This window comes from Pogoniulus pusillus, chromosome 23 (genome assembly GCF_015220805.1).
Source record: "Pogoniulus pusillus isolate bPogPus1 chromosome 23, bPogPus1.pri, whole genome shotgun sequence".
Classification (NCBI taxonomy): Eukaryota; Metazoa; Chordata; class Aves; order Piciformes; family Lybiidae; genus Pogoniulus; species Pogoniulus pusillus.
The window spans coordinates 175,780-193,567 of NC_087286.1; the positions used below are offsets into that span (position 1 = coordinate 175,780).

Genomic DNA, 17,788 nt, shown 5'->3' on the forward strand with positions numbered 1-17,788 from the left:
TCGTCTGAGTTCTCTGGAGAGAGAATTCTGGAAGGGGTCCGACCTGCTGCCGCCCCGCTCCTCCCGGCCCCTCAGCGCGGCCGCCCCGGCAGGGCCCGAGCAGCCCGAAGGGGCTGATAGCGGCGGGAGGGGGCTGATAGCGGCGGGAGGGGGCTGATAGCGGCGGGAGGGGGCTGATAGCGGCAGCAGCGGCGGTAGCGGCGGCGCAGGGTTGCGGGCGAGGGGCGGAGCAGAGAGCCTCTGTGGCTGCCACGGCCTCCTCCCCTTGCCCGCAGCCTCTTTAAATACTATGGGGCGACTGTAGCTGCGGTGGGTGCCGCCGTGGAGCGCAGCATGCGGGCTGTCATCGCCTTGACCACGGCGCTGGGGAGCCTGCTGCTCGGCGGCTGCCTCCTGCGCCTGGGCGGCCAGCAGCCCCTCCGCGGCAGGTAGAGCGGCCGGGGGCGTCACTCGTGGCGGGAGGCTGCGGGGCGGGAGCGTCTGGGGCCGGCGGGGCGGGAAGGAGCAGGATTCGGCCAGCGCCCGCCGGGAGAGCGGCGCGGTGGAGCCTCGGCGGACTGCAGTCGGCTCGGCTGTTAACAACCCATGAGGGATCCGCAGGTAGAAGACTGTCGCCGCTCTGGCCTGGTGATCTTTACTCACTGGTTCTGATAACTTTGCTCTCCTGTCTCGCTCGCCAGGGGCTGGGAGCAGGACGCAGCAGTAGCCGCCGTCACGCCGAGAGCGGCGCGATCTCTCCGGTCTCCCGCAACGCCGCTGTCTCACAGGCAGAACAGGTATGGGCCGGCTGTTGCTGGCGCCGAGCGTGGGACTGCGAGGCGGAGGCAGTCGGGGCAGAAACTCCGCTTCTATTCAGCCTTCATTTAGTTCTGCCAGAGGCTGATGAGGCTGAGAGACGGAAAATTCAATGTAACGCACGCTTTGCTCTCGGTCTGTCACTCGGCCGGCGGACCTCAGCCCAGTGACACGGTGCCTGCAGCGGCTTTTGAACGAACCATCAAAAAGTGCCTGCTGCGTGGCCTGTCCGAGAGCCCGGCATTCTTCTGCTCAGGAGGGCAGCGCTGTTGTTACCGCTTTTGTAATGTGTATTTCATTAGAGGTCTCTAAAATCTGAAGGCAAGACATATGAAGCCATTTTCGTGTTCTGTGACATCTTGCTTCGTGGGAACCCTTTGGCCTGGTCTTTTAGATCAGTGTAGATCTTGGCTTCACAGCCTGTTAGTTTATACTGTGAAGTTTAACGTTAAAAATAGTTATTAAAATCAGCAGTGGAACAAGTCATGTTGTACATGCAGGCTTCAGCACTGCGTTGTCATGCTCTTAAGTCTTCACACCCTGTAGGAAGAGCAGCAGTGCAGGAGAGGGGGGAGTAATCCACGCACCAGAGATTGCCAGGTAAAACGGTGCTTCGCAGATGTGTTTGCTTTTCTCTTTCACTTGATACGCCCTCATTAATGCTGCAATTCCATTGATTGTTCCATGCTAATGTATGTCAAGACCACATCATACAAACTGAAAAGAGTTTGGAAATTGGGTCTTTGACGGTAACAGACTTGTCCTGGTTATACTGAAGCCAGCCGTGGCAGTGCCTTTACCTTGTGAGGGCAGCTTTTCACTCAGGCTATCTGGATTTGAGAATGAAGATGAGTGCCATTAGTCATAGCAACCACTGAAGTGTGCCCCAGTAGCAGTTTTCTTTGGTGCTCCTAGTGAGACACTTGTGCTTCCGGTCTCAAAAGGTAGAACTTTGACAAGCTCCAAGTTTATAACATCTTTCATAGAGTGGAACAAAAGGAACAGGAACATTTGTGGACTTCTAACTGCTGTTGTGTGCTTCTAGCCTGTTTCTTTTTACTGTGCTCATTTTTAACCCTTGCCTCGTTTTCCTTCTTTTCCGCTCCTTGCAGTTTATTTGTCCTGCAGAATGTGCTCTGTTCTGGCTTTTGTAGCTGTTGTGCCATTCTCTTCACTCTGCATTGTGTTAGATTTGTGGTTCCCCTCTGCTCTGTGTTCTTATAGTCTTCCTTTCCCATGCTAGTTTTGGAGTGCAGACTCTTTCTACTCAGCTCTGTGTGCTAAACTACAGAGTCAAACTGCCTAGAAATGCTATCAGAGAGTGTTTTGGAGAGCAGTCTATCTACTGCCCATCTGCTGTTTGTGCACTCACAACTGGAGCAAAGAAGGTGGAAGCAGCATACACCAGAAAAAATCCATGACAGGTGTGGGGCAGTTTTTAATCTCTGTAAGAAAGCAACTGAGCATGAGATTTTAAATACATGGTTTCCTTTGATCTGCTTGAAGGATTTTGGCACCACTTTGGAGCTAGTGTTGAACAACCCAAAATTGTATTTTGTGTTGACAATGTCTGCAGAACTGTGGCAAGTAAATTGCTCATCAGAGGAACTTTGATTTTGCTCTGGCTCCTATACCCATGGAGGGAGCCAGGCTTGTGGGCTAAGTCCACAAGAGGATGTTTTTTCTCACCTGAGTGTCAGTGCTTAGTAAGCAGGCTTGACAGGAGATTGTGGTGCCTGGTTGGCATATGGGGAAAGAGAGCGAGCTGCTGGACTGACCAGAAGCTGTTACTTAATCCAGAGAGCAGCTGGCCTGGGCAGAGAGCAATGCTGGAGGAGTTTGATCCAGGCAGCAGCTGGACTGGGCCTGGCTGAGGGCTATGTTAGAGAGATTTGATCTAGAGAGCATCTGGACTCATTGAGGAGATTCGGACCAACCTCTCAGTGATGAAGATAGATGGCCTAGTCAACAGGAATCAGTGCAGTTTGCAGCAGGGTTTTGCCACAGTGTCCATGAGTACAGCACACAGACAGAAAAGCTCCTGGTAGAAATGTGTCATACAAGGGTTAAGGAATTTGTTTATCAGATGAGGCTCTGTTCGTATATTGAAACACAAAACTAGGAACGAACTGTTGGTACAGACTTCCCAAAATATGGTTCTCCTGAAGGACCCTGACAGCAATGCTGTGTTGCTGACGGCACTGTGTCCTTTCCTGCAGAGTGAGATGCTGTGCATCTACAAGATTGCAGTCCTGTCCTTCCACCAGTTTGGTGCCTTTTTCTGGAAAGCAAAGATTTTCTCACCAACTTTGGTGTGAGGATCAAGGAAAGGAAAAGGAAAAAACCCTAGGTATTATGCTTCCTGAGCTCTAGAAACAGGTTAATGAAGGCAATCTTCAGAATCACAAGCTAATCTTCCTTATCGTGGTGGCTGGAGGCGTGCTGGTAACCAGACATATCCTGGAGGATCTCTAAGGCCCTATTGTTCTCTTGCCTCACCGTATTGAAAGCTCATCTGTTGTGGTTTGGGGTTTTTTTTTGAAGGATGAATCTGAAAGCTGAAACCATGAAAAGCAGAGGATTGGCTCAGATGGGCATAGATGTTTTGGTAGCTGTCATGTGTGGCACTATTTAGTTAGGTGGTGACTAGGCACTTAAAGTTGTCTGAAGATCTGTGTCTCAGTAAATAACCTTGCAGACGCAGTTGTTTCTTACAGGGTATTTATTACCAGGTTTTCTTGTTAAGTGTTAGATAACTGAGATGATGTGATTGCCTCTACGCTGTGACTTACAGTGTTCTTCTGCTTGTTTCATAGCTTATTGTGCCTGCCTGTAGAGTTTCTGTGGTGGTTTGGGTGTTATCCGCTCCCCCACACTTTAGAAGGTACCCCAGCTAACTCAGCTGGACTCCAGAAATATAAATGAAGCTATTTATTTACAGCAGCACAATATACAAGCAGCTATTTACAATATATATAGTTATATACAGAAATATACAAAGTAAAAATAATACAGAAGCACAACTCCCCTCCCAGAAACCTGAGTCCCCAGGAGGGGCTCTCAACCACCTCTGCACCTTCCCTCTGCCCCTCTCAACCTTACCCCAGTCTTAAGGAAGAATAGAGGCTCAGCCAAGAGGTTAAGAAGCAAAGGTGAGTGGCAGGAGATGTTAGGGAGATGCAGCTCAGTCAAAGCCCAGCCTGAGAGTGAAAAAACCTCAAATGGCAAAAGTGTTATCTAATGTTTACATTCTTCTTCAGCGAGACTCTGAGGGAAGGAGACATCACCAATGTTTTCCTTTCACAGCCAAGTATCTACTTTTTCTTACCAAAACATTCTAGCCTGCTTCAAACTAGCACGATCCACCCCTGTCTACTTCGCTCAGAGTATCGCTGAGAATTATCTGATCTAATCCAAACCAATATTTACACTAATGGATATTACAAGTTCAGTTCACACTTCATTCCAGCTATCTCAGATGTAGGTGATTCAAAAGCTCAGAACAGTTTGTCTCCTCACATATGAGACGAGAACAGGGACTCCCAGGTGACATTGGGTTCGTGCTCATGTACTGTAGATTCTCTTGTAGATTCTTTCAGTGTTGGATGCCAATGGTACCTAGAACAGAAAACTCCTAACAGCTTGTATTATGCACTCTGAATTTAGACTCTCTCAGCTAAGGTTAGATTTCTCTGTGGAATACACTGGATTTCACCATTCTCCTGCATTACCCAGTAGGTGTGACCAGGACCTTCAGCAGACACCACCCCTCGGACAGGTTTCCCTTTACCTGAAGGAGAAAATACTCAAACAGTTTTCCCTAACAGATTCTTTTCACGTACAACAGGAACTTTATCACCATCTACTGTTTGGACCAAGTCTGATTGTGCAGGTCCTGCTCTGTTTACTGAACCTCTACTATTTATCAACCAGATAGCTTGTGCTAAATGTTTGTCCCAGTTTTTCAGAGTTCCACCCCCCATGGCTTTTAGGGTGGTTTTCAGCAAACCGTTGTAGCGCTCAATCTTCCCTGAAGCTGGTGCATAGTAGGGTATGTGGTAGATCCATTCAATACCATGCTCTTTGGCCCAATTATTCACAAGATTGTTCTTGAAATGAGTGCCATTGTCTGACTCGATTCTCTCTGGAGTTCCATGTCTCCACATGATTTGTCTCTCCAAACCAACAATGGTGTTAGGTGCAGTTGCATGTGGAACTGCATAGGTTTCCAGCCATCCGGTGCTGGCCTATACCATCATCAGCACATACTGCTTGCCAGAACGAGATCGAGGTAAAGTGATGTAGTCAATCTGCCAGGCTTCACCATACTTGTACTTTGACCATCTCTCACCATACCACAAGGGCTTGATTCGCTTAGCCTGCTTAATAGCAGCACAAATGTCACAGTCATAGATGACTTGGGTGATAGCGTCCATGGACAAGTCAATTGACCTATCGCGAGCCCATCGGTATGTTGCATGTCTGCCTTGATGTCCAGATGAGTCATGGGCCCACCGAGCTAGGAACAGTTCACCTCGGTGTTTCCAATCAATGTCAAGGTTAGAGTTGGTATCAACTTGAGCAATCTTAGCAGCTTGGTCTGCCTGCTGGTTGTGTTGGTGTTCCTTAGTGGCTCTGTTCTTAGGAATGTGTGCGTCTACTACGTGCCGCACCTTCACTGGAGTTCTCTCCAGCCGTGCATCAATCTCCTGCCATAGATCAGCACACCAAATAGGCTTTCCTTTCCTCTGCCAACCATTCTTCTTCCAGTCCTTTAGCCAACCCCATAGATCATTGGCTACCATCCATGAGTCGGTGTAGAGGTAAAGGATAGGCCAATTATCACATTCAGCCACATCAAAAGCAAGTTGACTGGCTTCTCCTTCTCCATCTCTCGCTTTGGTAACTCTCCTGTTAGGACTCCAGACTGCTGACTTCCATATTCGCTTGTTCCCAACAAGACGACAGGAACCATCTGTGAACAAAGCATAGTTCTTTTCCTGATCAGAGAGATCACCATAGGGAGGAGCTTCCTCAGCACAAGTTATTTTCTCCTCTGGAGGTTTGGTGCAGTCTGTGCCTTCCAGCCAGTTGGTGATCACCTCCACCTGACCAGCCTGATCAAGATTACCCATTCATGCTTGTTGGGTTATCAAAGCCATCCATTTAGACCAGGTCGCATCTGTGGCATGATGTGGTGATGAACCTTTGCCTTTGAACATCCAGTTTAGAACTGGCAGTCTAGGAGCTAAAAGAAATTGTGACTCAGTTCCAACCACTTCAGAAGCTGCTTTCACTCCTTCATAAGCTGCTAGAATTTCTTTCTCTGTTGCGGTGTAATTTGCCTCTGAACCTTTCTAGCTACGACCCCAGAAACCAAGTGGACGACAACGTGTCTCATTTGGAGCTCTCTGCCAAAGACTCCAAGTTGGACCATTGTCACTGGCAGCCGTGTACAGAATGTTCTTAATGTCTGGACCAGATCGCACAGGTCCCAAGCCCACTGCATGGACTACTTCTCGTTTGATTTGATCAAAGGCTGCTTGTTGTTCAAGTCCCCACTCAAAATTGTTTCTCTTACGAGTCACATTGTGCAGAGGTTTGACAATCTGACTGAAACCAGGAATGTGTAGTCTCCAAAATCCCACCACACCTAAGAAAGAGAGAGTGTCCTTCTTATTGATGGGAACTGCCATGGTGGAGACTTTGTTGATCACATCCTGAGGAATGTAACGGCGACCATCCTGCCACCGCACTCCCAGAAACTGAATTTCCCTGGCAGGTCCTCTGACCTTGTCTCTCTTAATGGCAAAACCTGCTTGCAGCAGAATGTCAATGATTTTGTTACCTTTCTCGAAGACTTCCTCAGCGGTTTGGCCCCACACAATGATGTCGTTGATGTACTGGATGTCCTCTGGAGCTTTACCTTTCTCCAGTGCATTGTGGATGACTGAGTGACAGATGGTTGAGCTGTGTTTCCACCCCTGAGGCAAACGGTTGAACTGGTACTGGAATCCTCTCCAGGTGAATGCAAACTGAGGCCTGCACTCCTTTGCTATGGGAATAGAGAAGAAAGCATTAGCAATGTCTATGGTTGCATACCATTTAGCCTCCTTCGATTCCAGCTCGTACTGGAGTTCCAGCATGTCCGGCACAGCTGCACTCATGGGTGGCGTCACCTCGTTGAGGGCACAAAAATCAACTGTGAGTCTCCAGTCACCGTTAGGTTTGCGCACAGGCCAGATGGGACTGTTGAAAGGTGAATGAGCTTTCTCAATGACAGCCTGACTCTCCAGTTGACAAATCAGCTGATGAATGGGCAACAAAGAGTCACGGTTAGTTCTGTACTGCCTGTGGTGCACAGTTTGAGTAGCAATTGGCACTTCCAGATCCTTTATGTCATGATGTCCCACAACTGCAGATTCATCAGAAAGTTCAGGTCTAACAGACAATTTCAATTTACCATCCTCAATCTCTACAGATGCTATTCCAAAAGCCCATTTGTGACCCTTAGGATCTTTGAAATAACCTTGTCTCAAAAAGTCAATTCCCAGAATGCAAGGCGCATCAGGACCAGTTACAATAATATGTTTCTTCTACTCTTTACCAGTTAAACTGATCTCAGCCTGTATGTTAGTTAACTCTTGAGATCCACCAGTGATTCCAAAAATAGAAATGGACTCTGTCCCTTTGTAATTTGATGGCAATAAATTACACTGAGCACCTGTGTCAACTAAAGCCCTGTATTTCCAAACTTTTGAACTGCCAAGCCACCTAATGAATACATTCCAATAGATTCAGTTGTCTCCACTATCCCTTTCCTCCTCCTGGCTGGAGGCAGGACACCCCTAATGCTGAACATGGCATGTGGGGTGTACACAGTGATTGGTGGTGTTGTGAGAGAAACTGCAATTGTTGGAATAATTGCAGTTGCTCTTGGGAGCTGAAGCAGTGACAGCTACTTTTCTGGCATTGTTGCCTCTGTTTCTGCCACTCTGCAGTTCCCTGACTCTCTTTGAAAGAGCTGAAGTAGGTTTACCATCCCATTTGTTCATGTTCTCCCCATATGTGTCACGCAGAAGTATCCACAGTGACGCACGTGATTGCTGCTGTCTAGGTGGAATTTGTCTCCTCCTGGGCTGGAATTGCCTTGCAGGAGGTGGGCGTCTGTTCCTGATTGCAGAAACATTCACCCATTCAGATGATGCAGGAATGGTATCCTTTACCAGATTGGTAATTTTTCTGAGATCCTCCTTCAGTTCTTTCATGCTGTCTTTGATGCCATCCTTAATCTCTGTACCTAGAGTTTTTATAGAATCATAGAATCATAGAATCAACCAGGTTGGAAGAGACCTCCAAGATCATCCAGTCCAACCTATCACCCAGCCCTATCCAGTGAACTAGACCGTGGCACTAAGTGCCTCATCCAGTCTTTTCTTGAAGACCCCCAGGGACGGTGCCTGCACCACCTCCCTGGGCAGCCCATTCCAATGCCAGTCACTCTCTCTGTGAAGAACTTCTTCCTAATATCCAGCGTATACCTACCCTGGCACAACTTGAGACTGTGTCCCCTTGTTCTATTGCTGGTTGCCTGGGAGAAGAGGCCACCCCCCACCTGGCTACAATGCCCCTTCAGGTAGTTGTAGACAGTAATAAGATCACCCCTGAGCCTCCTCTTCTCCAGGCTAAACAGGGCCAGCTCCCTCAACCTCTCCTCATAGGATTTGTGCTCCAGGCCCCTCACCAGCTTTGTTGCCCTTCTCTGGACATGTTCCAGCACCTCAACATCTTTCTTGAATTGAGGGGCCCAGAACTGGACACAGTACTCAAGGTGTGGCGTGACCAGTGCTGAGTACAGAGGAAGAATAACCTCCCTTGTCCTACTGGCCACACTGTTCCTGATGCAGGCCAGGATGCCATTGGCTCTCTTGGCCACCTGGGCACACTGCTGGCTCATCTTCAGCTTACTATCTATCAGTACCCCCAGGTCCCTTTCCTCCTGGCTGCTCTCCAGCCACTCAGTCCCCAGCCTATAGCACTGCTTGGGATTATTGTGGCCAAAGTGCAGAACCCTGCACTTGGCCTTGTTAAATCTCATCCCTTTGGCCTCTGCCCACCCATCCAGCCTGGCCAGGTCCCTCTGCAGGGCTCTCCTACCTTCCAACAGATCAACACCTGCTCCTAGCTTGGTGTCATCTGCAAACTTACTTATGGCAGAGACTAGGCCAGAATGTGACAAGCTGTCCTCAGTCTGCCTGAGCTGATCAGTGAACTCACCAACAGTGAAACACCTTCCATTATCACTCCTTGATAGGAACTTGCTGGCCAAGATGTTAGCATAGGATGAAGGAACAAGCTTAATCAGCTTCTTCATGAGACCTGTTCCAAGAGGAATATCGTCAGGCTCATGAGTGCCATGATCTCTATAAAACACTTCCTTCACAGCAAACTCCTTCAGAAGCTTAATTCCCTGCTCAACGGTGTTCCACTTCTTGGCAGCCCATGGCAAATCATCTCGGGAAGGATATCTCATAGCCACAGCCAACAGAAGGCGTGTCCACAAGCTAACCTTACCAAGAGGACTTGCCACATATTTGTCCACTCCACTCTCCTTAGTGAGTGGTCCTAGCTGCTTGGCAGACTTGTCTCCTACCTGCAGGGCCTTAGCACCAATGCTACAGCATCTCACTAGCCAGCTTAGGATTGTCTCACCTGATTCCCTTGAGTATTCCTTTCTAACTTCCCTGACCTCTCTGAGAGGATCGTTGGAGTCCTGGATGTCATCGTCCTCCTCTTCCTCTTGTTGATCTGGTTGTCCCTGGCCTAGAAACAGAACCTTCCTCATAGCACTCTTAAATTCATTGGAACCATCCTCTTTCTTGGCAGCCAACCTCACAGTGCTCTTCTCATTTGAGTACTGCGATCTCAGCATGTTCACTAGGTCCTGAGGACTAAATACCTCCTCTTCCTCCTCTTGCTGATCACCAGAGGTCCCCTCTCTTACATCCTCCTTTGAATCACACTTTGTCAAAAGCTGTGTCTTGGCTTTCACCTTAGCAGGTGCCAAAAAGGCCTGCACAGCAACAGGCTTTGACGTGTCTGCTGGAGGTTTTTTTGGTTTTTGTTTTTTTTTTCCTGTCTCTGACTGTCAGTATCACTGTGCACTATGCCTGTCACTCGTGCTACGAAGGGCAGGAGAAGCATGTGCACACAGACTGACATGACCTGGGAAAGCACAGGAGTCCAGGCTACTGGATGCAGGGAGTGCTGCAGCCTCTCACTTGCTGCAGAAGGGGAAGGGGAGAACAATTGCACCAGGTGTGAGCAGGTGAACTTCCTTCTCACCTTGGTGGCAGAATTGAAAGATGAAGTGGCCGAGCTGAAGGACGAAGTGTCCAGGCTCAGGTCAATAAGGGAGAATGAAAGGGGCATGATCTTGGCTTGTTGTTTTTTTTTTCTTTCCCCCTGTTGATTGATAATCATAATAAGAACATCAGGGAAAAATGAAGTTGTTTGATATATTCTGGCCTATTATTGCCTCAACTCTGACTCTATCGGTTCAGCAGTGTTTTACAGCTATGGTGCACTACCAGGTGTGTTCATTCTTTGCTAAGATGGTCTGGGACTCGGTAAAAGCTGTGCTAACGAAGGTTGGAGATGTTGTTAGGAATATTTTAGGGTTTAGGAATGTCGTTGAGGGTGTGCCGTATGTTACATTGGTGTCAGAGACTAGGAGTTATTTGGAAGAGATGAGCTACCCAGTAGCCTGCCTAATATGTGTGAACTTGATGTTTTTGGCTGCTATTGTAGGTCTGGTTGTAGTGTGGAGGCGAGAGAGATGCAGGAACAAACAGGCTGTAAGTGAGGTTTTTACCTTCTCCGGAGGCAATAGCAGGGAACTAAGGGTTAAAGAAACAGTCTGCAACCGAAGCGGGGGAGGGAGGGCCACGGCACCGGGCAGACGGACTGCTCGCAGAGCAGCAAAACGTCCTGCAAAATGTCCTGCCTCGGAGCATTTGAGAGGAGGAAAAATGGTTGGACATTGGCGGGTACCCCACTGACCCTGAAGCATGGAGGCAGGAAATAATCTGGTTCCCATTCGTACCTAATAAAACGGAGGAAAGTAAAGGTAGAGGCGATGGAACCCCTGCAGAAGTGCAGTCACAAAGGGCTGCTGCGGCAGCGCCAGATCCGGCTGCAGACGGTGTGGGCTATGGCAGAGTTCCTCGGACAGATAAAGTTGAGGAACTGGTTTGTGGAAAATGTGGCTCGAATGTTTTGATCTGTAGGAGGGTCACTGACACCAGAGCCTCTGCCAGCAGAGAGGCTGCTGAGGCAAAGACTCTTTCGCCTGCAACCAGGGGACTGGAAGCGGTCCCGGGGGAGGCGGCGAGGTCCTCGGAAGGCGAACCCACTAACGCCATCGAGCCTGCTAATGCCACTGCTCCTGCCTTAGCCCCGTTTGTCTCTGCTGAGCCGGCTGCTGTTGCTGCTGTGGGGAAGGGTCCTTCTGCCTCAGCCTCAGCCCCACTACCGCGTGAGGAACAGAGCCAGGCAGACAAACAAAACTCAGATGATTCAGTGAAAACCACCTCCAAGAGTAAGACACAGTTTACCTTAGATAAGGTCTCCCTTGCCCTGGTTAAAACGAGGAGAAAAATGGCAGCTAGCCTTGGGGGTCGAGATAGCTCAGAAGACGATGGGGATAAACCAGAGCAGGGTGAACAAAAGGAAGAGGATCCAGGAGAAGGTACATTGGCTGGTGTGAAGGCCAGTACCCTTGTGGGCACAAGGAGTGGAAAGGCTAAAGCAAAGGGAAAATATATTCAGGAGACAGATGATAGTGATGATGAGGAGAGAGCCCCATTGCCAAGGAAGGAGGTCAGGCATACTAGGCAAGACTATGCCCGGAAACAGCAAGAACTGCTGATGAGTTGGCTGAACAGATGCTGGGATGGAGGCATGGACACCACAGAAATAAACCCTCCGACAGTAAGGCAGTTGGGAGTTTTCTCAAGAGACAATGGCATAGATAAGCACTTAGGACATCTCGGTGGCAAGTCTAACCTCTGGTCACACGTATTGACAGCTGTGGTACTGCGGTACCCCAACAGGGATGATTTACCCTGGAGACCCTTACACTGGAACACAATCGAACAGGGGGTTCAGTGCTTGCGAGAGATGGCCATAAGAGAGCTAATCTCTGGAGATTATACAACAGAGAACCCTGAGGAGATACCTATGAGCCAAGCTCTCCTAAAGAAACTTATTCAGCTCGCCCCCTCTAATTATGCCCATACATTGGCAAGTAAAATGGTGGGGAAAGATGATGCAACAACTTCTATGACTGTGGGTGAATTCGCTGATCAAATGAGGCAAATGGCGGATAGCCTTATGGTTAATGCTATGGTGTCAGCCATAAATACTATGACTGAAGAGATTAAAGATAGCATGAAACAACTCAAGGAGGAATTTAAAACCTCCCTATCCCAGTTGGCAAAGGACAGTGAACTTTCTTCTTCACCCTCAGAGTGGGTACATGTCTCGGCCATCAGGGATAGGCGTCTTCCTAGAAGACCAATTCAACCAAACTCACTAAAAAATAGACAACAGTCACACGGGTCTCTTTGGTTAATCCTACGTGACCAGTTTGGTGAAAACATGGATAAATGGGATGGAAAACCTACCTGGGGGTACTGATAGATAGTAAGCTGAAGATGAGCCAGCAGTGTGCCCAGGTGGCCAAGAGAGCCAATGGCATCCTGGCCTGCATCAGGAACAGTGTGGCCAGTAGGACAAGGGAGGTTATTCTTCCTCTGTACTCAGCACTGGTCACGCCACACCTTGAGTACTGTGTCCAGTTCTGGGCCCCTCAATTCAAGAAAGATGTTGAGGTGCTGGAACATGTCCAGAGAAGGGCAACAAAGCTGGTGAGGGGCCTGGAGCACAAATCCTATGAGGAGAGGTTGAGGGAGCTGGCCCTGTTTAGCCTGGAGAAGAGGAGGCTCAGGGGTGATCTTATTACTGTCTACAACTACCTGAAGGGGCATTGTAGCCAGGTGGGGGGTGGCCTCTTCTCCCAGGCAACCAGCAATAGAACAAGGGGACACAGTCTCAAGTTGTACCGGGGTAGGTATAGGCTGGATGTTAGGAAGAAGTTCTTCACAGAGAGAGTGATTTCCCATTGGAATGGGCTGCCCAGGGAGGTGGTGGAGGCACCATCCCTGGGGGTCTTCAAGAAAAGACTGGATGAGGCACTTAGTGCCATGGTCTAGTTCACTGGATAGGGCTGGGTGATAGGTTGGACTGGATGATCTTGGAGGTCTCTTCCAACCTGGTTGATTCTATGATTCTATGATTCTATGATTCTCACTTCTTCTAAAAAGAGTGAGAGAGTTACAGAGTGAGAAGCCTAAAAGAGTAGTTGCCTCAGTTTCCCCACATGACTCAGATGGTTCTGGTGATGATTCAACTAACACCACTAAACACTGTGCCAATTGCAATTGTAATGGCCAACATTAGGGGAGCCCTGCCTCTTACCAGGCGGAGGCCAGGGACCAGGAAGACAACTGGATATACTGGAATGTATATGTTAAATGGCCTGGTACCTTCAAAATTCAGAAATACAGGGCTCTAGTGGACACAGATGCACAATGCACATTGATGGTTTCAAACTGTAAAGGAATGGAGTCTATTAGTATTTCTGGAATTACAGGAGGCTCTCAAGAATTGGCAAGGTTAGAGGCAGAGATGAGTTTGACTGGGAGTAATTGGCAAAGGCATGCCATTGTAACGGGTCCAAATGCACCTTGCATCTTGGGAATTGACTTTCTGAGAGAAGGGCGCTTTAAGGATCCCAAGGGTTTTAAGTGGACCTTTGGAATAGCAACTGTAGAAGCTGTTGGAGATAAACTGAAGTTGTCTGCTAGGCCTGAGCTCTCAGATGAGTCTGCAGTTGTTGGGCAGCATAATGTAGAGGATGTGAAGTTGCCAGTTGCCACCCAAACTGTACACCACAGGCAATATAGAACAAACCGTGACTCTGTGGTGCCCATACATGATCTGATTCATCGTCTGGAGCGCCAGGACGTCATTAAAAAGACGCATTCACCTTTCAATAGTCCCATATGGCCTGTGTGAAAATCAAATGGAGAGTGGCGACTTACAGTTGATTTCTGCAGCCTAAATGAAGTGACGCCGCCCATGAGTTCTGCTGTGCCAGACATGTTAGAACTCCAGTATGAGGTGGAATCCAAGGAGGCCAAATGGTATGCAACCATAGATGTTGCTAATGCTTTCTTTTCTATTCCAATAGCAGAAGAATGCAGGCCTCAATTTGCTTTCATTTGGAGGGGGATTCAGTGTACATTTAATCGTTTGCCCCAGGGGTGGAAGCACAGCTCAACGAACTGTCATGCAGTGATCCATGATGCATTGGAGAAAGGTGGAGTTCCAGAGCACCTGCAGTTTATTGATGACATCATTGTCTGGGGGAAGACGGCACAAGAAGTTTTTGAGAAACGTAACAAAATAATTGACATTCTGCTGAAGGCAGGTTTTGCCATAAAGCGAGACAAGGTGAAAGGACCTGCTAGAGAGATTCAGTCCTTGGGAATTCGTTGGCAAGTTGGTCGCCATCACATTCCAATGGATGTGATAAATAAAGTTTCTGCCATGGCAAATCCCACAAATAAGAAGGACACATTGTCTATCCTCGGAACAGTTGGATTTTGCAGGCTGCACATCCCTGGGTACAGCCAAATTGTAAAACCTTTATGTGATGTAACTCGAAACAGGAATAACTTTCAGTGGGGACCTGAATAACAAGCAGCCTTTGATCAGATAAAGCAGGAAGTAGTTCATGCAATGGGTTTGGGGCCTGTTCGAACTGGTCCAGACATTAAGAACATTCTGTATACAGCTGCAAGTGATAATGGTCCAACCTGGTGCCTATGGCAGAGAGCCCCGGGAGAAACACGTAGTCGACCACTTGGTTTCTGGAGTAGAGGATATAGAGGGTCAGAAGTAAACTATACACCAACGGAGGAAGAGATCCTTGCTGCTTATGAAGATGTGAAAGCTGCTTCATAAGTAATAGGAACAGACTCTCAGCTTCTTTTGGCTCCCAGATTACCAGTTTTGAACTGGATGTTTAAGGGAAAGGGGTCATCGCCACATCACGCAACCGATGCTACCTGGTCTAAGTGGATGGCTCTCATAACACAGCGAGCACGCATGGGGAGCCTTGAACGACCTGGCATAGTGGAGATGATCACCAACTGGCCAGAAGGTACAAACTGTATAAATCCTCCAGAGGAGCGAATGAGTCGGGCTGAGGAAGCTCCTCCTTACAGTGATTTGTCTGAAGAAGAAAGGAACTATGCTCTATTTACTGATGGTTCTTGTCGCTTTGTTGGAAACAAGAGAAAATGGAGAGCTGCAGTTTGGAGCCCTATACGGGCAGTGGCTGAAACAAAAGCTGGAGAAGGTGAGTCAAGCCAGTTTGCAGAGGTAAAAGCTATCCAACTTGCCCTTGACGTGGCTGAACGTGAGAACTGGCCCATGCTTTACCTCTATACTGATTCATGGATGGTGGCTAATGCCTTATGGGGTTGGCTAAAGGACTGGAAAAGAAATAATTGGCAATGGAAAGGAAAGCCAATTTGAGCTGCTGACTTATGGCAGGACATTGCTACCCGTCTAGAGAAAACCCCTGTAAGAGTACGACACATAGGCGCTCACAGGCCCAAAAGTAAAGCTACTGAGGAACATCAGCACACCCATCAGGCAGATGTGGCTGCCAAGGTGTTTCAAACCAATGTGAATTGTGATCTGGATTTGGATTGGGAACACCGAGGTGAACTGTTCTTGGCCCGGTGGGCCCATGATTCCTCAGGACATCAAGGCAGAGATGCTACCTACCAATGGGCACGGGATAGAGCAACCAACATCTCCATGGACACTATAACACAAGTTATACATGACTGTGATATTTGTGCTGCTATTAAACAAGCCAAGCGTCTGAAGCCCTTGTGGTATGGTGAGCGATGGGCAAAGTACAAATATGGTGAAGCGTGGCAGATTGATTACATCACTCTACCTCGTTCTCGGACTGGAAAGCAATATGTGCTGACCATGGTGGAAGCAAGCACCGTATGGCTGGAACCCTATCCAGTTTCCCGTGCCACTGCACGTAACACCATTTTGGGCTTGGAAAGACAAATCCTGTGGCAACATGGCGCTCCAGAGAGAATTGAATCAGATAATGGTACCCACTTTAAAAACAATCTCATAAAATCTTGGGCCAAAGAGCACAGCATTGAGTGGATCTATCACATCCCCTACTATGCACCCGCCTCAGGCAAAATTGAACGTTACAATGGCTTGCTGAAAACAACTTTAAAGGCAATGTGGGGAGGAACCTTAAAGAACTGGGAGAAACATCTAGCCCAAGCCACTTGGGTAGTGAATAGTAGAGGTTCCACCAACCAAGCTGGCCCAGCTCATTTAGAGGTCTTACAAAAGGTAGAAGGTGACAGGCTTCCTGTCATTCGTGAAAAGAATTTGTTGGGCAAGTCTGTTTGGGTATTCTCCCCTTTGGGGGAGGCTACACCTGTCTGAGGGGTGGTTTCTACTGAAGGACCTGGTCATACATATTGGGTTATGCAGAAGAATGGCGAAATACAATGTGTGCCACAAAAGAATCTGACATTGGCAGAAAGAATGTAGATATGTTGTTATGAGTTCTTTTGCAGATGATTGTGGTGCCCAAAAACCATGAAGAGCCCGCTATCCATGAGCATGAGCCCTGAGAGTGCCAAGAGTCCTGCTCTGTTCTACTCATTAAAAAAAAACATTGAGCTAGCCAATGCCTGAGGCAGACGGAAATAAGATGAATGACCGAAAATTGATGAAAGATGCTTGAGGCCTGGACAATGACCATCTACGATACTGATGTTATTCCTAGTTACATAGAATGACTTGATGCTGCAATGGTAAATTATATTAAAGGGGTGGATTGTGGCTGTTTGAGCTGATCCTCTAGCTCAGACATAGGCGAAAGATGAACATTCCAGGGATAGGTCACATAAATGGCAACAATAGATAAATTAATATAATTTCATTGGAGCATCAAGAACTTAATGTCTAGAACCACAGTTTGTTCGCCCCCTTTTCCAGCTGGCTTCGGCTGCTTCAGCTTCACCTATCTTCCCCGGCTGCTGTTTTGGCTACTGCTGCTTCTGCTGCTTCGCCGCCGCTTGACCCCTCCCCCATCTCCCTTAAGGTTATTGTATTGTTTTTTTCCCTTCCTTCCTTCTCTAGTTATTATCTCTCTTTACATTGTTATACTTATACTATAAGAAAATACAATTTCATTTTTCCCTGACTTTCAAAAAAGAAGGGCGGTTTGTGTTGTGAATTTTCTTCCTGGGGGAGGGATCAGCCTAAACCCGGGACAACACCTCTGGGTACCTGTTCATCACTTTGGAAAGGGATATAATAATGCAAGCCCTTGTCTTTCTCCTGCCCTTGCATCAGCAGAAGGGTGGAGCAAGCCAGGATATGTTTTAGGCCTGTTAGCCCTCCACAGCAAAACTGGGACTGCAAGCACAGTTTAAACTTGCTTAAGCCAACAGTACAGCTGAAAAAGGTAGTGTTACATTTGTCTGCCCTCCCTCCCTGTGGTGGGTTAAGAACTTTCCCCTCTTCCCCTCCCAGTCAAAATTTGGCAAAGCAGCTCAGATGGCTTGGCAGGAAAACAAAGCTGTATTTAGAGCAAGCTAAATTGACAGGCATATATACACCACATATTGACAGGTATTTACCAGTATGTGCAATCGAGAAGTAATCCAGAAACCAAATCTTCCCCCCTGGGCAAAGAAAGCCTGGAAGGGGCCAATGCCTCCCTCTCTCTCCCCAGACAGAAAACCAGCAAGGCTTAGGTGTTATGTGGAAAGGGTTTGTGTAGGCGTTAGAGAGGCTAAGAAAGAGC

General features: G+C 48.0%; 1 protein-coding gene across 3 annotated transcripts in view; it reads left to right on the forward strand.

The window, feature by feature from the left end:
* Nucleotides 1-204: 204 nt before the first annotated feature.
* ST8SIA6 (ST8 alpha-N-acetyl-neuraminide alpha-2,8-sialyltransferase 6) overlaps nt 205-17,788 on the forward strand; it is a 75,019-nt gene continuing 57,435 nt past the window's right edge. For 2 of the 3 annotated variants that reach the window (XR_010306526.1, XM_064162293.1), the window contains exons 1-2: nt 205-428; nt 681-776. Coding sequence is in view for 2 of the 3 variants with exons in the window: in XM_064162293.1 (XP_064018363.1) it covers nt 334-428; nt 681-776 (191 nt within the window). In the remaining variant the exon portion in view is untranslated. The remainder of the gene's footprint in view (nt 429-680; nt 777-17,788) is intronic. The other variant, XM_064162292.1, reaches the window with a different exon arrangement.